Here is a 21,659-nt window from a genome sequence, read left to right as displayed (position 1 = left end):
GCGAGACAGCAGTGCAAAACCCTGCGCCACGGACATTTACAAATCCAGTTTACAGTCAAGTGTGAACTTGGCTTGTGTTTTATGGCAACGTCTCCATCTAGTGGGAAAAAACATGTCAACGCCAGCTAGACGAGCTCCGTTCCGGAGCACAACACTCCACACCATGGCCACTCAGGGCTGGGCTCTACCGCACCTGACTCAGACCTACAGCCTTGCAACATGCTGTCTCTAACATCAGGACACATTAAACACCTTAGTCTTTGGACTACATCTGTGAGGTTTAATTTTACAGGACAATCGCATTCAAAGCAGAAAATCTGAACAGTGCATTAGGCTCCTTCAGAGGGTTAGGTGGTCCACTAGGTGAGTAACCAGTCACTTGCCACCATGCAGCCCCTGTTCCACCAGCGTTGTGCAGTGTGTTATCTTCGCTACAGAGCCCCCCTGTCCTATAGAGAAGACATCTAAAGGACTGATGGAGGCATGCTCGGATAAATTCATTTAGTTACAGCACTGGTTAGTGTTGTAACTGTGCTTCTACTCCGAATGCCTGTGGGGGAGAAAAGCTGGGGAACAACCCGTGTGTCTGCACTGGCCTGCCTTTCATGGGTACTGCTGGAGCAGTGAGGCTGTCCCTGGTTCTGAAACAGGTCTGTGCCTGTCCAGGATAACTGTCCTGGGTACTGCTGGAGCAGTGGAGCTGTCCCTGGTTCTGAAACAGGTCTGTGCCTGTCCAGGATAACTGTCCTGAGTACTGCGGGAGCAGTGGAGCTGTCCCTGGTTCTCAAACAGGTCTGTGCCTGTCCAGGATAACTGTCCTGGGTACTGCTGGAGCAGTGGAGCTGTCCCTGGTTCTGAAACAGCTCTGTTTCTATCCAGGATAACTGTCCTGGGTACTGAAGGAGCTGTGGAGTTACTGAACCTCACACATAATCAGTGAAATGTCATGATGCACATAGAGCACTTCAGAGAGACTAAACTTTCCTTAAGTATTGATAGCAAATGACTGACTACAAACTGCCCAGAGGACCTTTAGCTGATTTAAAACAGGCCACTAGAGGGCGACACTGGCACGTTCATAATTCACATATAGCAGCACACATGAACCAACAGCACGTTTACCAACTAGAGAATAAAAAAAAAACTATCACTAATACATGTGTATACAACATCGATCCAACTTTTCTCAGTTGAGCTGTGCAGAACGTTGTTGCTGAAACGAGGTCGCAGTTTCTTTCTTCTTTCTCCCTCTCCTACTGTCTCTTCGGCTCCCTCCCACGTCACAGAGGCTTCTGAACGTAAACCACAGGCTGGAGGAAGAACGGGGGACCTTGTCACGAAAGCGCAGCTCCCAGACAAGTCCAGCGAGAGACTTGTGTTGAAACTGAACTCTGAGCCTTGACTTTGCGGCCGGTGTGCAGCGAGGTGTGTGGTGTGAGGAGCTCCGCCCCGTGTCTGTCTGTGACCAGAAATGAGGAGACATGCACACTCAGGGCTGTGAGGGGCTCAGAGCCCTGCTCTCAACACGAGGGGCCCTGAAGTCCTGATGCTCAGGCCTTGCAGACTTGCGGACTCAATTCAAACGACCTTTCAGAGGTTTTATAGTAGGTGATGAGCCTCAGCTTTAGCTCTTCATACGGTTTATACACAGACTTCTCTTACAAAGGACACAGAGCTGCACCGATTGTATTGACTAAGGCATGAATCAGCACAGGGGGCATAAATTGTTGTCGTCACAAATCTGAGTATGGAGTGGGGTTATTAGTTCCGATGGGTGTGTTATTGTGCATTATGTTTGTACCACTGAAATAAAGGAATACCTTGTGTTGAATTGACACACAAGGACTAGTTCATCAGTAACTTCTATCCTCACACCCTGAACACCAGGAAGGAGCATTAATTAATAATTAATTGATTGATTGATTGATTGATTGATTGATTGATTGATTAATAATCCTGCACACAAAGGCTTGTTGTGTTGTAAAGTAAAACAATATATAGGACATCAATCCGCTGTCCTTGTTCATATAATGTCTCGGAATACAAAATTATTTAAGCACTCTTAGCTTGCTGCAGCCCAATGCCAAGGTTCAAACAATTTGTTCAGAATTACGTTTTGAAATAACACTGAATTGGACAGAGGGAGTGAAACGACACTCCTCAGTCTGTGCTGTGAGCTGTACATAAGATGGGTCTCAGAGGATGGTCTCCTGTGAGACTGAGAGTTCAGCAGCACTTCAACAACCCCTGCTCCTCTCTTCCTGTAGGCTGTGCATGGTCAGGGCTATGGGAGTGTGAGCAGGCTGTGTGTTAGAACACCCAGGTCCCTCCGAGTACTGTACCAGAACATTGTAGCGGCTCAGACATAGGGCTCTGCTCCCGAAACACAGGGACGTGATGGTCACAGACGCCTCCAGGAAATGAAGAACAGTGATGAATGACAATATTCCAGTTCCGATTGGCTAAGAGAAACAGCAAGAGCAATACTGAGTTTATACCTTTCGAGGAAGAGGAGTACAGTGATGAAAGTCTCTAGCTTCCTTCTCTACTCTTCTCAAATGAGAAAGAAACGTGAGACCTCCTTATTTCTGCTGTATTGAGATATTGGTTTGACCTCTGTAAATCAAAGCCCTTCACACTGTAAGTGGGAGTGGATCCTGCACAGAGCTCACAAGAGCTGCTCACCCACCGGACAACTGGCGACGCTTAAACCCCAGAGTGAACTGGGGTAAAAAACAGGCAACTGATTGATACTTCATACTTCTGTTGTTTCATGAGCAGTACCCATCTGGGGAAAACTGAATTTTATTCGCAGAGCTGAACTGACCTACACAGCGGCCTGAAAACAGCTCTGTCTCGGTGTCGCGTCACGACGGTGAACTAGTTCCTGCAGCGCTGTGGGAAGCTGAGAGAGAAGCGCCCAGCGGAGAGACGGTAAGAGCGCCCGTGTCCGCTGTCCGGCCCGCAGGGTAGCGCTGACAGGCAGGGAGGCGCGGTGCGTGCAAGCCTGGCTGAAGCTCAGTTCACTCAGAAACAGCAGCTGGATCAAAGCTGTTGCACACTCACATCTAAACTCCAGGTGTGAAGGAAGTGGGTGACTTACTGTATTCCAAGGCCGTTGAAAAGCAGTCAGTACAGTGAAACTGATCCCGGCTGCTATGGCCCCCAGGCAGCTCACAATATTCATTCCAAAGGCAACTTTCAACTGGAAGAGACAGATGCAGAAATGACCAGGAGCTCTGACTGCCCACAGCCCTACAGCAGCCCGGTTTCTTATATGTCAGGTGATCTGTGTGCCCCAGATTCAGTACCCGGGGTACTGTCTGTGTGGAGTTTGCATGTTCTCTTCCTCCACTTCTCTTCCACAGCCTAGAGACATGCTGGTCGGTTCATTGGCTTCTGGAAAAACAGGTCCTGGTGTGAGTGTGTGTGTCTGTGTCTATGCGTGTGTCCTGTGATGGACTGGTGTCCTGCCCAGGGTGTATCCTGCCTTGTGCCCGTTGCAGGCTGGGATAGGCTCCGGCTCCCTCCACGACTCCGTTCTGGATAAAGCACTTAGAAAATGGATGGATGGATGGAATTGCTGTTAGGATTCAGGGATCAGGTGGCAGTTGAATCCTATGCAGAGCGTATGCAAACAAGTAAGAGAACTGCCAAGCGAAATTGCCGAAGACTAAATCCGAACAACAAAGCCGGACAGAAAACCGACTCCAAAAGCCAAAGGTAGTTAAACTAGAAATCCGCAAACTGAAGGGATGCCTGAGCTCAACACCAGGTAGGAACCCAAATACTGAGCACTGATGATCAAAACCGGTGTCCTTAAATACACAAAGATTAGAAGTGTGGTGGAGAACCAGGGAGGTGAGTGGTTAGTGTTTAACCGGGAAGAACGCCTCCTTAAAGGGGCCGTGGTAGAATTACGGAGGAGCGTGACAATTGCTTCCTATAAATTAACCTCAGTTTGAGTTGTTTTACATTCCCTGCAGGATGTTTCACAGTATGAAAGACTCACACCCTTTTGGGGGTTGTGTGTATGCTGTCAACTGATTAAATAACATGGAATTTAACCCACACACTTGCGGACGGGTTTTCTTTTGCAGGGTGCAGAAGTGTCCGGGAGCAGATTTTGCTTGGAGAAGACATGATCCAGTTAGGAGGATCCTGTCTTCTCTGAGTTCTTGTCTGAGTTCTGAGACTCCCTCTCAGTGGAGCTGCTGCGTAGCTGCACCCATAACAGAACTGAAACAGCTCATTCAGACCTTTCCTACTGCTTCAGCTGGCAAGCAGGCAGGGTGCTGGAGAGCTCATGTACACTACTTACCCTCGCGAGGCTAGGCCTTCTTCCTGATTCAATGGACAAGCCTCCAGAGGTGATGAACTTAAAAAACAGGGTGAGAGACGCTTGCAGTTTGCAATGATAATCATGAAATAAAACTACTGTAGCTAAGATAGAATGAGTACAGGCAAGTAACCGAGATTATGATTTCATATTTTTCACAACATAAATGCACATATGCACAAATACACACACACACACACACACCCACCCAAAAACATTCTTTAGGTCTGTCTATAAAAACACAGGTTTGTGCTGAAGCCCCACTTATATTTTCAGGCATTAATAATTTGTTTTCACACACAGAAAGAGATGAAAACATTATGCAAAAAGAGACATTTATCTGAACAGGAGAGAAAGTGTCTCAAAATTCCTCGGCCCTATACATCTCACTACAAAAAAACTGTGAGATTCTTACCACCAGACTTACGCCACCTAGTATCAGGACAATAAAATAATCGAAGGGAAAAACGGAAGTTGACAGGCAAGCTGCCAGGGCAGTAATAAGAATCCCGGTGAGAATCTGAAGAACCTGCAAGACAGAATTAACACACAGATTTCAGACACAACAGCATTGTCTTTGAGGAAGAAAATCACGTTTCAGCAGCATTTCCTTGCAATCAAAGGTTCAAATGTGAAAATGAAATACTGACTTTTTTTTAATTTGAAGTAACTATTTAAAGCTATTATGGGGTTTTAGAAATGCACAGAAGTATTATGTTGGAAGTTAAGATGCCACGCTAGGACCGATTACTTTTACAGATGCAAAGAAATATGAAGCATAACACCTTTAAGATCCCAAAGATGTTTTTGAGGTTTGAAATGGAAGTTCGTTTTTTACACATTAGGTAGTTCCCACATGAGCATGTTACCCAAGCTATTTTCGGGTCTCGTTCTTATGTTACAATAAACAAAACTGTAAAACTGAAATCGCACAGGAGACTAAATGGAAGGAAGAGCTCATAAACCTTTCACTGACAAGTGAACAAATAATGTGTATTGCCCCTTACTGTACAGTACGTTCACAGTCGAGTGCCCCAGCAATCAAGTACAAATCAGCTGGAATTTGTCTAAAACACCCTGAGGAATGTATTTCTAAAGAACGGTTCTTGTGTACACCCTCTGTTGGGTTAGCTGTTAGCTGTTGCAGTGCTGGTGCCCAGATCTGAGCTCTCCTCCAGATCTGGGGTCTTCACCAGATCTTCTCCCGCTCTCTCACAGATCTGAAGCCGTTCCAGACTTACCCCGAGAACTACGGGATGCCCCCTGGTGGAGCTCTTCACTGCCTCCTGGAAGTGGAGGTGCAGCTCGTCCAGGACTTCCGGAGTGAGCCGGACCTCCTGCCCGTCCTCCAGAGCGATGGAGACCGCCTGGTCTGCTGCTGCCATGGTCTCTGCAGGCTCGCAGGAAACAGTGTGGCTGACTGCGCTCTCAGCAGAGAAGGAAGAGCAGAGCCACAGCCTGGTGATTTTAACACCACACCCTCCCCTTCCCCTCCACGCTGGAGCCCCACTTCAGCTTGCATTCCTCTCCATTTGAAAACGGCTCGAATACTCGATCGCACCTCTTGCCCATAAGTTAGTTTAAAAATAAACTAGACATTCATATAGAAATGAGCATTCTTTGACTTGCAAACCAAACACGGAAGGACGTGTTTTATGATAATCCTCATTTTCATCCCGAGTTTTGCTCCTCAAACTAAACTATTGACCTTTCTTCCAAAACCGAGGGTGTCTGGCTTCATCTCATTTGACCTCCTCTGTTTCGCAACCCTGTCTTTGTCAGAAATGTGCACTGGCGTCAGAACAGGACTTTGTTCAGAAAAGCACGCAACGGAAAAAAAAGTCGTGGATTGTTCCCATTTTAAATACAGAACAAAGGAAAGGGGTGATCGACACTGTATGTAATTAACACTCTTATTAGTAGCGCTTGGAGAGCTGCTTCAATAAGACTGCAGTATGAAGTAAACGAAATAAACTGACTTCTTTATTACTTATCAGCAACATTTAATATTAGCGCCACTGTATGAACGTTTCACATTTTATTGTAATGTATTGGTGTTGCAACATAGTAACAATTAGCAACATGAAGCTACTGTGGAGGTGTGTAGAGAACAAGAAGGTGAATTCGGCACGTGTTATAACAAACACCTCCGGCACAGGAATCCACGAACACGTGTACTGTGAACTGTTTGAAAGAGGAACTAAATCAGAGAAGGTTATGAGGCCTCTTTGCCTCAAAAAGAGCAACAGTAACAATCCTGTAATGAGTCTGACCTCCGTGCAGTAGCTGCTTCTCGGAATCGTTTATTTTATTTAGGAGTCCCGGGCTGCAGTTTTAGAGAAACAACCCCACACGCGCGGTACAGGACACTGTGCCGTCTCGAATCTTTTTTTAGCAGACTATTGAGTGCCGTTATGGGTGTGCGCCTTACTGTTTTAAGATTACATGATGCTCTAGATCTCGCTAGGATTGCTATGTAGAATCTCGGTCACCGCGATACACAGAGATATACAGCTGCTCTGGAAAGCGCCCAGAGAAGAGCACCCACCGCAGATACCGAACCCACAGGCTAAAAGTCAGCTCAGTCAGCAGTTAAGATTGATAACTGATCTAGCTGACTGGTTTGACTGCAGCTAAAAATAAACATAAGCTATGCTGGGGGCTCATATCCGCCATAAGCAGTTATCGGCGTAGCTGCGTGATGATTTTTCTCGAGTGGGCAAATTCAGTCACTGGGGTCCGGCTGCCTGCCGGGCCTGACCTCACTGCGGGCGGTCACTGCACGCTCTGCGCGGAACTAGGCCTCTGAGCACGCGTCCCTCCCTCGCCCAGCGCTGCCGCGGTGTACGACTGGATTTTATCTTTTATACACCGTAACTGTCATCTGAACATAGCAGGCAAAATATCTGTGTAACCTGACTGTTAACTAGAAGTTTCGATCTCCTTATACCCATAAAAGGTACTTTCGCTCAACATTTTTTGTCCAGTTGAAAACGATTCGCCTTTGTCATTCTTCCACACCTAATGTGCTGATTGCTGATACAGCTGCAAAGTATTCTTGTCTGAAAGGGGGAAATGTGGGGGGGGAACGGAGGCTCTGCACGTGCCTTTACAATCGCAGGTTAAGGGCGTGCATGGAGATGAGGAAGCAGCCACTGAGTTGTGGTTTTCACTACAGTGGACGTGCGGACGTGCGTGTCAACCCACTACAAATAGAACTCAGCTTGGGGAACGGGGTCAGGGTAAAAGCTTTATTTCAGCCTCCTACAGTATGTGGTGCCTGAACTGCAGCTGAAATAAAGGCCTGACGATCGCCTCACCTCAGAGTTTTACTGGCACAGTGTGGCTAGTGGGAGACAGGAGTGGAATCAGCAATACTGTTAGACAACAACGCTCTACTGGATCACAGGTACACCCACCAAACCTGTGAACTCGGTTAACTCGGAGCAGGACGGAGGAAAGAGACAATCAGACTCAGCTTCACATTGTTCAGCTGCTTACAATTCGGTCGTTTCACGAAACGGGTCGCCAGCGACTTCCTGCAAGTATCTGTGAACGCAGGACATCGTAACTCTCAGGCCTTTAAGACAGCGCCTTTTGGATCTAATTGAAAAATTGACCAGAAAAAATGTGGAATACCAGAGTACGTAAAAACACTGCAATATACAGAAATACACTGGATTGAGACAGGAATAAAAAACCACGCTATTAGGGGGTTCAAATAAAGAGATTTATAAGGCAAAATTCTACAGCATTTTAAATTTACAGCAAAGAGACAGATTGTTTTTTTTTAATCAAGCCCGTTATGCTCTATTCCATATTTACCACATTATGTTGTATAGTGTGTATTTACCACAACATGTCTTTTTTTTTTTTCAAAGCAGGCTCCAGTGACCCGGAGTGAAGAATTTCCTTAGGAAGACACTTCTTGAACTGCTGGTTAAAATGAGAGTTCTGAAACAGCAGGGCATTTCATAAGAATTAGTTCGCAAGCCATAGGCAACACATGTTCTCATTTTGTTATTAAATTTCTGACACTCCAACAAAAATGCTATTTTCATTATCTTTCTACTTCTAAATTACAAACACAAGAAGAGGAACGAGCTGGAACTGTGTGCGATTTAGTGGTGGGAATTTTTAGAGCACGGAGGATTTTATATTCGCATACAACTCGTTAAATGCAAGGAAGTATTATTCCCGTGTCCCGTGTTGTCAAAGGCAGCACCACAAGACACGTCTTGTTTGTTCTTAATAAGCTTCGCAATGCTGTCAGCATTCGCTTTCGGCAAACACGTTTTCGTTTCAAAAGCTGCGGCAGCCTGGGTGTGCGTCTGATCGGACCGAACCGGTGCTGAGGCCGAACCGCTCGTGGATCTGAAGGCGTTCACCGAGGCGTATAGAACAGAACCGCAGAACCGCAACTCCGCAGAAAACAAGAAGGGAGACGACCGAGATCGTCTTCGAGAAACTACAGTATTTTCACCTCTCCACACAAACTACATGCGTTCAGCACCTGATACTAATTTGCTTTAACCCGGAATCTGATTGGAATAAAAATATGATTCTGATTAAAAGATACAGAAAACTATTAACGTATTAATGCATATATATCAGAGATTAAACATGGAGAGAGTCGCAAGTAGATGCATTATTATTATTATTATTATTATTAATAATAATAATAATAAAAAACGGACTGTTCTTAACAAAGAGTTGCTAGCAATTTATTAATCATCGGGTTTTAAAACCGACCTTCCCTAAAAATACCTCGTAAGACTGAAATAGCCAGGCAGTATACTGTAGAAATCTGTACAAATCTGTATACTTATATACCTGGGAAGGAAAGACAGTTAAGCACAATGAAACCTTATGAAAAATCCAGACTTCAAGACCGTCATAAGATCCCAGCTATTCTGCGTGTTTCCAGTCACTGGGAGTAGCAGGCTGGAAATTGCAGTCACTGTCTGAAGAATCTTTCGGGTTAAAACGTCTGTGATATCTCCTGAGGTTTATTAGTTTAAAGACTGTACGTTGGCCTGCACTGGCAGTTGACAGTTTTCACAAACACAAGATTCAAACCAGATTCGATCTAGGGGCATTTATTATTATTATTATTATTATTATTATTATTATTGATGTATTTGTTTTCAGCCCAGTACTGGAATATCCTTACAAATTAAAAAGCATGAAAGATTTGATTTAGCATTCTTGGGAGAAACAGCTACAACAACAAACCTTTAGGAGAGCAGAACATACTACAAGTTGGAGCAGAAACACAAAATTGCTGTGCAGGAAGACAATTTCACCAGTGAAGTCACCATTTTCGGTCTCTGGGCTTCCTGGATTTGAAGACTCTAGGACTCCACCACAGACAGACAGCTACTCAAGCCGACTGATCACACGCCGATCGGACACACTTCTAGGAGTTAGCGGGTCTGGAGCAGTTCCGCGCCGATTGTGAGCCGGTAGGTGTCTTAATTGGAGATTTCCGTTTCTGCTAGTGAATGCTCACTAAGTCTGTTAGAAACGTTTTTTTGGAATATCTTTTTTTAACCACATTTCTTCAGCAACAACAGTGCAATAAAAGTAGTATGACTGCATTTAGCCCTGAAATGTGTCTTTGGTTATAATTTCGCCTCACACGCCTTGAGTAACTGCAGGTTTCGGGTCAGATTGTCTAAAATTCACAACTTGTTAAAAGAGTTTCAGGATCTTCGCCGCCGACAAAACGCGTCTCGCTGAACATTCAAGAACCTTTGTTTGTTCTTAATAAGCTTCGCAATGCTGTCAGCACTCGCTTTCGGCAAACACGTTTTCGTTTCAAAAGCTGCGGCAGCCTGGATGTGCGTCTGATCGGACCGAACCGGTGCTGAGGCCGAACCGCTCGTGGATCTGGAGGCTTTCACCGAGTCGTATAGAACAGAACCGCCACTCCGCAGAAAACAAGAAGGGAGACGACCGAGATCGTCTTCGAGAAACTACAGTATTTTCACCTCTCCACACAAACTAGATGCGTTCAGCACCTGATACTAATTTGCTTTTACCTGGAATCTGATTGGAATACTAATATGATTCTGATTAAAAGATATATATGCATTAATACGTTAATAGTTTTCTATATCAGAGATGAAACACAGAGCGAGTCGCAAGTAGATGCATTAATAATAATAATAATAATAATAATAAAACGGACTGTTCTTAACAAAGAGTCAATCCTTGCTAGCAATTCATTAATCATCGGGTTTTAAAACCGACCTTCCCTAAAAATACCTCGTAAGACTGAAATAGCCAGGCAGTATACTGTAGAAATGAACTTGTTTTCAATACAAAAAGAACTACAGGGTTCATTTCTAAGGAGTTCTGTCTTCTCTTGACCCCCAAGCATCCAGACTTTTTCAATGAGAAGTCAATATCGGACACATTGCTGCCGTCGTTGGAGCCCTGCAGCAGACTTTAAGTTTTTACAAAAGTTATTCATTCCCATATTTTACTCAATTGTTTACACACTTTAGTACCGTATTTTAGTCAATTGTTCGCTTCAATGGTCATTTGCCATATTTTAAAATATCTTTAAAAGGTCCGAATGAGTTGTATTTTTCATATTGTCTTAGTTTCCCACCTTGAAAACGGATTATTAAAATGCAGCCACTTGCAAATAACGTTGCGCAATACTGTTTTAACCGCGTTAGGCCGATATGTTACGAAATTCGTTCAGATAATAGACTATTAAATACAAACTGGATTTACTCGAGTTCATTAAGTCCCTAATCCCTAAAGAAACATGTAGAAGCTACAGGACCGTGGCCGCTCCGGACCAGTGCAGTCCAGGGGCTGGATGTTTTCTATCAGCCTCTGATCATATTTTTCCTAACTTAATGAACGAACGGTTTGGATAAGCAATTAAATGACATTTTTGCACGTCTTGGTCGGTTACGAATGGGGAAACTACCTGTAAAACCAAAACCTGCACCGTGAGCACTGGCGATACCGGTCAAGACAGCGAGGCAAATATCTGTCAATTCTAAAACACACCTGCTGTTGGAGATTAACCGCTCTCCCTCTGCTTTTCGGAGCTTGCTTGTGATTATGATTACTTATGGTTTCTTCCTCTCCGGCCTGGCCCAGCGCCCCGGGAGATGGCCTCCTCTCCCGTTGTCATGGAGACCAGGGTGGACGCGGACCCCGCGGACGAGCCCGTGTCCGGCGGCGCGCGGCTGATCCCCCACCTGCCGCCCGAGGAGGAAAGATGGCGGCGGAAGTTCCTGGGGGAGACCGTCGCTCCTCTCGGGGTACAAACCCGTTCGTCTTGTCCAAGGGGGAGGGCGTCCGTCGCTCATCCCCGAAGAGCAGCTTTGCTCTTCTTGTTTAAATAAATTTCAACAAAGTTCGCGCAGCTTCCATCATTAAGTCAGTTTGTTTTGTTTTGTTTTAAACTCAGTTGTCCTTCACTGACACTCGCTATGTGTTCTCCCTTGAGCTTTTCCAACGACTATTACAAGAAAAGGCGAGAACTTTCTACCCCAGAGTAACAAAAAACAAAACAATGAGCCCTTAAAGGAGAAAACAAGCGGGATTTTCTCCTCTCACGCCTTTCCCTGCTCCGTGTCGTAGGCTGCCCAGCTGTTCCTCGGCGCTGTGACTGTGGGCCTTGGACTCGTCCAGATATTCACAGCGCCTCCCTGCTTCACCTCCCTGCTCAGGGTGCCCATCGCCCTGGGAGTAGTGGTGAGGATCGGGAGTCTCTCTCTGGCCTCCGAAGGCCATGAACGGTCTGTGCAACACATGTACATAGACTTTACCAAGATGTATAATACAAAGGAAGGTTTATGAGGGTCGATCACAGCCGAAACTATGTGTTTTTCTTCTCTTTTCAACATGGAGTAAACCTTTTACTTGTTCCTGTGCAGCCCACGCATGCCGACGCAGCTCCCTGCTGTATAATACAGCTGGTTTAACAAGCACTACTTACTGCCAGGCATACAAATAGCAAATTCATATTCGTCATCATTCAGTATCTGTAAAGCACAGAGAAAGTTCATCAGGCGGTATGTCTTCTGTGAGCTGCTGATTCGCTCCGTGTGTCTCAAGAGTGATCTCTTCTCTCCGATCCAGAGCGTTGGAGCCGGGATCCTGGCTGTCATGGCAGTGTCTCAGAGGCGTCTTTTCTTGGTGAGTCAGACTCTCGGCTGCGTTCTGTACTTTTAGAAGAGAGACTGTTGGTTAATCTCATTGTTCATTTACACCTTCGGCTGCAGAACAGGGTTTCTGTTTCTGTTTCCAGCTGACAAAATGACCTCGTCCCCATTCTGTTCTCTAGACACTTCCCAGGACTGTCTGTATAAATCCTCTGCTACTGTTAAACACACCTGAGCACAGGTGAGCAGGCCAGTACAGGCCACAGTGACTATTTAAACACACCTGAGCACAGGTGAGCAGGCCAGTACAGGCTACTCAGCAATTACTAATATATTCAGAAATTTGAGAGATAATAACAATATAATCATAAACCTTATTTTATATAAAGCCTTTAAAGCTGGCTTCCCCTGTCCTCTGAGATGCTGCATATGATTGGTAAATACATTTCTAAGCACATGGGCTGATGAGCCAGGCTTTCTCTCAGTCCAATCGCCACGCTTGTGTGTTTTGGTATTGAAGTAGTTCTGTGCTCTGGGGCTCCGCTCTTGGAAGACCTGTGTGAAAGTCAGTCTTCTTCTCCTGCAGGTGGCTCTTAAGGTCAACTGGGGCTTTCTGATGTGTCAGCTCCTCGCTGCTGTCCTCTACACTGTGGATCTGACAGATCTGAGCGCCAGACCTTCTGTGAGGACAAACTGGACTGGTTTGCTTTGGACTTTATCAGAACAATAAATACTAGATACTGAATATAGCGACACTTGAGCACTAAACATTATCTCCAAGTAGGTCGTTCTATACTAGTTTGTAGAACTTGTGTATACAGAGCCCATCACTCTCTGGATAGCCTCTGGCTTTGCACCGATCCCCCCCAAGATAGGTGTCTTCCTGATCTGGGGTGGGTAATCGTTTGTGAAAGTAGACACTGTCGTGTTGCGGCTGTACCCCACCTTCAAACTTAACATTTCACCCATTTTCACCCGGGATGAAGCTGGGACAGTCTAATCCAAGCCGCTGGGCTGTCCTGAGACACCTCTGCAGAAATCCCAGTGCAGGAGCTGTGACAGAGACACGGTCAGGGAAATGCCCAGTGCCGTGGCTGTAACACTGGACTCTAGATGATCATTTACTCTAAGATTGCGTAAAGTCTGTATGTCAAGCTCCGTGTTAATCTGTACGTTGTTATTTTGCAGAAGCTAGACTTTCTTTTTTCATAACAGCCCTCCTTGCTCTTGAAAACAAGTTTTCATAGATTTTAATACACTGATTTGTGTCATTACAGGATTATTATAGACGTTTTCATTCCCAATACACTGGTTACTTCTATGTTCCATATGGCATCAAGAAGGTAAGCTCTTTCTGTCTCGTATTTCCTTGCACTCTCAGGAAAGAGAGGACTGTTTGCTCACTCTTTAACCACAAACAGGCGCTCCTTAACCTAAAAGAAGTGTCCATGAAGCTAACGCTTCAGCTTTTTCTCTTTTATATGAATCTGGAAAAACCAGGACATATATATATTTTTTTTTTGCTTCTCTGAGTGTGACCCCTCCTCCTCCCCTGGCACAGTTCATGCCCAGAAAAACCACAGGCACTCGAATGCACAGACACAGGCAGAGGTTCATCGTTCATTCATCAGCAGTTTGATATACACAGCTGAAGGCCCAGAGCTCTGCTCCCCGTGGTTGTCAGCGTTCCTCTGTGCCACACAGTCCCTCAGTACGGTATGCAGACCGGGGCAAATACTGAACAGATTCTGCATCCCTGGGAGTTTTGTGGTGAAAGTCTTTGGGATCTCTGGCTGTGAAGAAATGTGTTGTTAATGCAACCTGTGTTGATTTCTAGGTGTCTGTGGGTCTCACAATCACTCTGCTGGGGCTTGTACTCCTGGACCTGTGTCTCACAATCGTCCTGCTGTATTTCGGACTGAGGAGCACGACAGTGAAGGTAATGGCTTTGGAATAGACTCACACCTGCACTCACACAACCTCAGACACAGAGGCAGATTCTTGGATCTGCGGTGTTGTTAATCAGTCACTGTAAACGAATGCAAATCATGTATTTTTCTTCATTTCTGCCCCATACCTCCATTGTCATAAAAAGGCACTATAATTTTTTTCATTATTGGTTCATTTGTTTCTTGCTCACCCTGTCAAACCTGGTTTCCTCCCGGTGTGCTTTAGAACTTGCTCGCTTCGCTGGAGATAGGAGGACTGGAGGAGTAAGGGTGTCCTGTGATCCTGGACAGCTCCCTTTGTAGAGCTCAGGAAACCCAGCTGCGCTTCAGCCCTGAAACATGAGAAGAGATAGAAGACGGAGCTCAGCTCGGATGGTCTCTGTCGGGTCTCGCTGGACACCTGCTCAGCTGGAAGAGGGGAGGGGGGCGAGAGGCGTTGAGGTGTTTTCTGCTGAGGGCAGGAGAGGCTGGGTTTCTCTTTTATAATTTGTGTTAACTGTATTAATGTTTTATATTTTGTGAATCTACCAGTCTCAAAAGCTGTGATGAACCCTGTGGCCTCTCTCCAACAGAGCCATGTGATTTAATAGAGACAGCAGCTGAAATTATTTTGTGATATACTTTTGAGCAAAATCTCTTTTACTGGGCAGAGAAGGACTGTCCAGTCCTGGTCCTGGAGGGGTCAGTGTGTCTGCAGCACGGCTGACCAGTCCTGGTCCTGGAGGGGTCAGTGTGTCTGCAGATTTGTAGTCCAGCTCAGTTGTTAATGTTCAAAATCTGCACATATTTGTCTTAATTAGGACAAACTGAACAACTGTTCCTGGCTCGTCCAGAGCTTGTTCTTTACAGAGATCTGGAAACACAGACACAAGAAGCCCTCCAGGTTAAAAACAGTACCATTTTTTCATGAAATTCAGATGCACCCTTTTTGTTTAAGAGTTTAAAGTAATTTGGTAAAACTTTCAAGAATAAAAACTAGAGGATAGATTAAAAAAAACACATGGGCACAGAGAGGTGAACACCTGATTCACCAGTAATGTGAGATAACTGGTTGATTTTTTATTTCTAGTGCTATTTTCCTCTATGATCTATCTTAATACTGGATGTGGCTGTAAACACAAAAGAAACTTTAATTGCCAAGTTAAAAAAAATTGTAATAGGTGTAACATTCCAAAAAGATTTAAAAAAAGGAATAAAGTCATCGCTGCTTCAGTAACCGGCTGGCCACTGTTTTTGCAATTAAAAAAACACGTGCTGGGTGGGCGAGGGTGTGTGGAACCCGGAAGTGGGCTTTGTTTTTTCCTCCGGGAGAAGAGGCGAAGTCCAGGCGCGGTTCCCTCGTCTCCCTCAGACAGGCTGGAGATGGCGAGCGGGTCCGAGCGTATCGGCCCCTACCTGTTCCGCCACAGAGGCTACAACTTCGCCGTCGGAGAGACGACCCCCGAGTACATCGACTCCCTCCAGGACTTCGAAATCCGGGACAGCGACGTCTTCCTGGTCACTTACCCCAAGTCAGGTAGGACTGCAGCCCGGGCTCTCTCTTCCGAGACCGGCGAATTCCGAGCCGTCGGGTGACGCAGGAGGGAGTATCAGCTCTCACAGGGGAGGGAAACAGGCAGAATTCAAGCAGGAAAAAAAAACAGGTATCCCGACTACAGTATTTGTAAAATAGTTTTATTTTTTGAGGGAGTGCCGCTCACGTCTGCGTGTCTCTAAGCTGCTGCTCTCCAGCCTAACCTGTTATCTAACCCGGGTGCCCCTGTCCCCGTATTCACTGCAACTCCGCCGGCCCGCTCCGCGGAGGAGTCACCCGCACACTTTGCGCAGTGAATTCTGGAACAAAGCCGCGATTGATTACGATGACGATGATGATGATGATGATGATGGATCTGCTCGTCCAACGCTAATGTTTTCCCCGAGTTAACGAACCCAACCCTCTTTAAAGAGAACAGGCCGTTTTAACATCTTATCTTTAAAAAAAAAGAGTGCGGAGCGATGGCTCTGTGGCTCAGGATCTGTGGCTGGAGGGTTGCCGGTTCGCATCCCGCGGCCGGCAGAGGAATCCTACTCCGTTGGGCCCCTGAGCGAGGCCCTTCACCCCAGCTGCTCCAGGGGCGCCGTACAATGGCTCTGGAGAGCAAGCTGGGGTCTGCGCAAAGACACATTCCTCATGCAAGAAATTGTATCTGGCCGATAAAGTGATCTTATCCTAATTAGTATCGGAGCGCACTGTAATTGTAACTGCAATGGGGAGACCCCCCCCCCCAAACCATACGTAGTCTTCTAGAGGTTTGAGGTTCCCAGTCTTGGTCCTGGAGGACGTGCAAAGTGATGCAACTTTAATTTTTTCCCGTCTTTGAAAGTGGATCGTGCGATGCTCAGCTGTAGAGGCTGTGGAGGGGTACAGAGGTGAGCCCGGCTGAGCTCCCTCCTCCTCCTCTCGCTGTCTCTGTGCCAGGCACAGTGTGGACCCAGCAGATCCTCTGTCTCCTCTTCGAGGACGAATGTCCCGAGCCGTACCCCAACAACCTGGACCGCATGCCCTGGCTGGAGTACCGGGAGGGGCGCCCCGACTACAGCCTCCGGCCCTCGCCCCGGCTCTTCGCCTCCCATCTCACCCCTGCCCTGCTGCCCCGGGGGCTGAGGGAGAAGAGGGCCAAGGTACGTGGGCGCCCCCTGCTGGACGGGGCCCGGCAGCGCGTCTTCAAGGCCCGGCTGAGCACAGCGCTGTCCGAGTGCGCCGGCTCTCTCACACTCACTCACACACTTTCTGCACTGATGGGCAGTGTATGAACTTGCCCTCACCCTGTCATCAGCACTGCCGAAGGACAGCTGTAGGTTTGCAGGCTGGTTGGAGTCCTGTGTGGCTGTTGGACTGTGGAGACGATACTGCTGCTGTGGCACAAGATTATTCCACTACAGGATTTCTGTCTAGAATAACATTCCACACGCTGACCCATTAAAGAGGGGGGGCACATTTCCCATTTGCTGTGTAAGCAGAACCCCACAGAGTTGGAGTCACCAGTGTCTATGGAAGACTGGTGATATATTTACAATCGCCTATAGAAATATAGGAAGATGAGCTGTCTCGTTGCATTAGCTGGGACTGTATCGGTTCAGTCCGCCGACTACACTCGACACTTGAGAAGCTTTGAGAAGGGAAGAGAGACCGATCACTAAATGAATTATTAATTCATTTTCACGTCCTGACGATGACTTTGACCTCTGAAAAGTACAAGCTGGAATCTGAAACAAAGGTCAATAGCCTGTGATATCCACTGAGCTAAAAGCACTGGTTCTAGATAGAGGACTTTGTCATGAGCAGATTTGTGGGCAGAGCTTTATGTAACATCCCTCTATTTACACTTGCATAACACTTGATAAGATATGAACTGTGCACCTGTTCAATGGAATAATATAGGCCACAGGTTCAAGACTGCAGCCAGAGCACCTGTGGCTCATTGTAGAAATAAGCACTTACAGAAAATCTCTTACATCTGAATGACCGGTTCAGTACAATCCTTCCAATGTCAGAGTATAGGATGAACACAAACAGCCTGCAGGTCATGAGCAGGTTTCCCATCTAGAACAAACCCAGAGATCTCTAGGCTGTTGGGGTTCATCCTGGACTGGGACCCTGGCTGTGATCTCTGGGCTGTAGGGGCTCAACCTGGACTGGGACCCTGGCTGTGATCTCCGGGCTGTAGGGGCTCATCCTGGACTGGGACCCTGGCTGTGATCTCCGGGCTGTAGGGGCTCATCCTGGACTGGGACCCTGGCTCCGATCTCCAGGATTTGTGGCGTTTTACCCCAGAACACTTGGTTGTGTCTTGCAGGTTGTGTATGTCATGCGGAACCCCAAAGATGCCATGGTGTCCTACTACTACTTCTCCCAGGTCTGGGCCAAGCTGGAGACTCCCAAGAGCTTTGAGGACTTCATGGAGAAGTACCTGAATGGAGATGGTATATGAGGGAAACTGAGATGGGGTCCTATCTGGGATTGATGGGGTTTCCTGATTTTAGTGCAGAACGAGCCCTGTACTCAAGGCAGAGGCTCAAAGCCAGGCCATGCCTGCCGACTGGTTAGAAGAAACGCATTTTTCACGAACAAAGGCTCCAGCTTCTGCCACTGTCTGGCAGTAGTTATCTAACACATGGTTTAGCATTGTGACGTCAACGCTGCAGCAGAGAAAAAAAAAGATTTTCTGCTTCTAAAATGACTTCCGGAAACAGAATTATTTTATTCTGCAGCAAAGAGATCTCATCTGTACGATAACACTGTCCGAAAACTTCAAGACCCGTGAATTGTATGTGCAGTAGCACTTTCTCATACATTACAAAGGCTGTGCTACAGTACAGAAGGGCAGTCTGCTACACTTCACTGCACCGAGGTGTACAAATACAATTCTGTAACTTCCTAATATTATTAGAAATCTAGTGTCACACAGTACGGGTGTGATCACCTGGTAGCAGCAAGAACTGAGCAGAAGGACAAGAATTAAAAACGGAGAAGTTTCTTTCTTATCGGAGTCTTTTTGAAAAGGTCAAAGGTCATTCCAGTAGCACATTTGTTTCTGAAGGCAACAACCCCGGCCTTGAGGAGGAGGCGGGATGGGTCAGCTTTGAGCTGTAGGAACAACGCTGCTGGTCCAGGACAACCGCAGGAACAAAACCTGAACCGTGGTGGCAAAACGAGGGAAAGAGTTAGCTCGCTCCTCCTCTGTCGAGATCCACCCTGCGTCAGGGCGGCGGCGAGCGATGCGGTCTGAGTCCCGCGCCTCTTCTGTTTGCAGTGGGAGGCTCTTCCTGGTTCGGTCACGTCCGAGAATGGCATGCCTGCCGGGGGCAGTTCGACATCCTCTTCCTGGCGTACGAGGACATGGTCCAGGTGAGAGCGCGGGGTCAGGCAGGGAGCGCGCGCGCGCGAGAGAGAGTCGGGCTGTCGGTCCGCACGGGAGCCAGTCATTCAGCACCGGTCTCCACACCTCCGCTGACTGGGGGGCTGCCTGCGTTCTCTCGAGCTTCACCGCGGTTGTTGCGTAGACCCTAACCAAATCCGTGTCGGTGGGGAAGGCAGGGGTGATTCTGGATCGTGCGGCGTGTGAAAATGTTCCTGCTCGTCCTACTGTGCGCCTCCCCCTTCCCTCCCTCCCTCCCTCCCTCCCCAGGACCTGAAGTCGGCCGTGCGGAAGATCGGCGCCTTCCTGGGCAGGAGCTTGGACGACGCGGCCGTCGACAGGGTGGCGGAGAAGGCCGCCTTCAAAACCATGAAGGACGACCCCCGCGCGAACTACGAGTTCCTGCCCGCGGACCTCCTGCTCAGGGAGAAAGGCCGGTTCCTGCGCAAAGGTGAGACGTCCAGCATGGGGCCGCCAACGGCCAACGGCTGCTGGAGGAAATCGGTCATCCTCTTCACCCGGACTGTGCATCCTCAGGCTGGCCTCTCGTCTACAGCCGGGCGCGCGCCCTATGGAAATGAGGGTCAGATAAGGAAAGCCCTCTTGCGTTCGGGGAAGTTCTCTTTCAGCAAGAACCAAGGGCTCTCGGAAGGGCCAGGCTATGCCAGCCCAAAAAGCAACGAGGAGGTTTCCTTGCGTCGCCGAGGCTCTTGGGGCAGGGGAGGCGGGGGTAAACGGTTTTATCTGGGTTGAAGGCGAGGCAGGAGAGGCGCGGGCGGGTGATTAAAAGCCCAGTGGGGTTTTCTTAGGCTTCGACTGGATCAGTGGTGCTAGCCTTTGGGGGCGCGGCGGGACAGGAAGCTAGGAGGGCCTCGAGGTCCCGTTCGGTCACATCCCGGATTTGCGAGCCAGCACACCACGCTCGTCTGTATTTCCGCAGGTACAGTTGGGGACTGGAAGAACGTGTTCACTGTCGCCCAGAGCGAGCGATTCGACCGGGTCTTTCAAGAGAGGATGGGTGACCTGCCTCTGAAGTTCACCTGGGAAATGACGGAGCAACCTGTCCTTAATTAAGAACAGGCAGCATGATGGGGGGGGGGGGGTCGAAGGACGCTCGGACCCCGCTTGCTGGGGTGGCTGTACCCCGCCTCACCCCAGTCAAACACGAAATACACAGTCAATGGTCTTCAGTGGGTCTCCCAACACTCAGTTTCAGATCTGCTGCAGTGCTGTATTAATTAATAACTCCTAGCACTTCTACAGCACTTTTCTGGACTCTTCAGTCAAAAGCTTAACAGGTAATGGGGAATCCCACCCCCGCCACCAATGTGTAGCACCCACCTGGATGATGCGACAGCAGAGTGTACCAGTATGCTCCCCACATGCTGTCAGTGGGGAGGAGAGCAGAGTGATGAAGCCCGTTCATAGATCAGAACAGAAAACTGATATAGAGACATAATACAGCCTGCAAAACCGGAGGGCATCTGGTCCACCTAGCCTGTGAAGTGCAAGATGCTTGCCACCATCCTACATGGTGCTCGAACAGCCCTGAAATTAAGTCTCCTGCTCTGCGGATGATTATGTACTTACTATATTACATACTAGGCAGGATAACCGGCCAACCATGTTACAGTGAGCCTCCAACACAGGCCAGATACAAGACAACAGTAAACACAAAACAGAGCACAGTCTAGTGGTTTCTGGCCCCAGGCCTCTCAAACAGGACCTGATACAGATGTAAACAAGGGGTGTTTTGGGCTATTTTAAAATGATCTGAAATTTCCTCTCCTATCTGGGACAAAATAATTCTATTGGCAACAAGGCTTGTATACCTAAACCTAACATGTCCTTGCGCCAGATTCGGCCTCTGACCAAATCTGAATGATCACACGTTTAATTCCAAGGAAGAAAGGAAAATATCCGTGATGTTTCAAAACATGAAGGATCCAACCATCCAGGACTTGGTTTTGCGCAAAAAGGACACTTATCATTATATCATCACCTGATCATTACCCATCTACCTCAGCTCAAGGCAATCAGGCAACATCTTGATTGGAGACAAATGAATTTGACCTACTGATTGATTAGTGTCTCTTTAAGGGAAATGTATTCTGCATATTTACAAAGTCAAGAAGGTATTCTATCCTGCTTGATGACGTTATGATGTGCTGCTTGCGATTCACGAATAAACTCATACTGGTGTAAATGTAGCGTCAGTGAGTTTCACTCGTATACCTACAATGTTCTGAGTGCTCCTGGCTATTCAGGAAAATGAACACAACTGTAACTAACAACTGTAACGCCGATCCTTTCTGAGGATTTACAAGTGTAGTGCACC

The 21,659-nt window shown here is 47.3% G+C and overlaps 3 protein-coding genes across 3 annotated transcripts; 2 read left to right on the top strand and 1 right to left on the bottom strand.

The window, feature by feature from the left end:
* Positions 1-1,280: 1,280 nt before the first annotated feature.
* Positions 1,281-5,748, bottom strand: LOC148821625 (membrane-spanning 4-domains subfamily A member 4A-like). The gene is made up of 6 exons (XM_088930785.1): positions 5,581-5,748; positions 4,755-4,868; positions 4,322-4,378; positions 3,104-3,205; positions 2,343-2,462; positions 1,281-1,310 (listed from the first exon to the last, which is right to left on the bottom strand). Exons 1-6 carry the CDS (start codon positions 5,722-5,724, stop codon positions 1,281-1,283), a joined length of 567 nt encoding a protein of 188 aa, XP_088786911.1. The 5' UTR covers positions 5,725-5,748.
* Positions 5,749-7,725: 1,977 nt separating this feature from the next.
* Positions 7,726-15,615, top strand: LOC148821624 (uncharacterized). The gene is made up of 8 exons (XM_088931219.1): positions 7,726-7,748; positions 11,465-11,628; positions 11,951-12,064; positions 12,452-12,508; positions 13,061-13,156; positions 13,752-13,817; positions 14,312-14,413; positions 14,650-15,615. Exons 2-8 carry the CDS (start codon positions 11,476-11,478, stop codon positions 14,689-14,691), a joined length of 630 nt encoding a protein of 209 aa, XP_088787345.1. The 5' UTR covers positions 7,726-7,748; positions 11,465-11,475; the 3' UTR covers positions 14,692-15,615.
* A 102-nt stretch (positions 15,616-15,717) lies between these two features.
* Positions 15,718-21,527, top strand: sult3st1 (sulfotransferase family 3, cytosolic sulfotransferase 1). Its single transcript, XM_088930651.1, has 6 exons — positions 15,718-15,939; positions 16,882-17,084; positions 18,260-18,386; positions 19,217-19,311; positions 19,592-19,772; positions 20,262-21,527. Exons 1-6 carry the CDS (start codon positions 15,786-15,788, stop codon positions 20,393-20,395), a joined length of 894 nt encoding a protein of 297 aa, XP_088786777.1. The 5' UTR covers positions 15,718-15,785; the 3' UTR covers positions 20,396-21,527.
* Positions 21,528-21,659: the final 132 nt, after the last annotated feature.

The sequence above is a fragment of the Atractosteus spatula genome, chromosome 13, assembly GCF_055471065.1.
Source record: "Atractosteus spatula isolate fAtrSpa1 chromosome 13, fAtrSpa1.hap1, whole genome shotgun sequence".
Classification (NCBI taxonomy): domain Eukaryota; kingdom Metazoa; phylum Chordata; class Actinopteri; order Semionotiformes; family Lepisosteidae; genus Atractosteus; species Atractosteus spatula.
The sequence above is the reverse complement of the archived record's forward strand: the minus strand, read 5'-3'. Positions and strand labels throughout refer to the sequence as shown.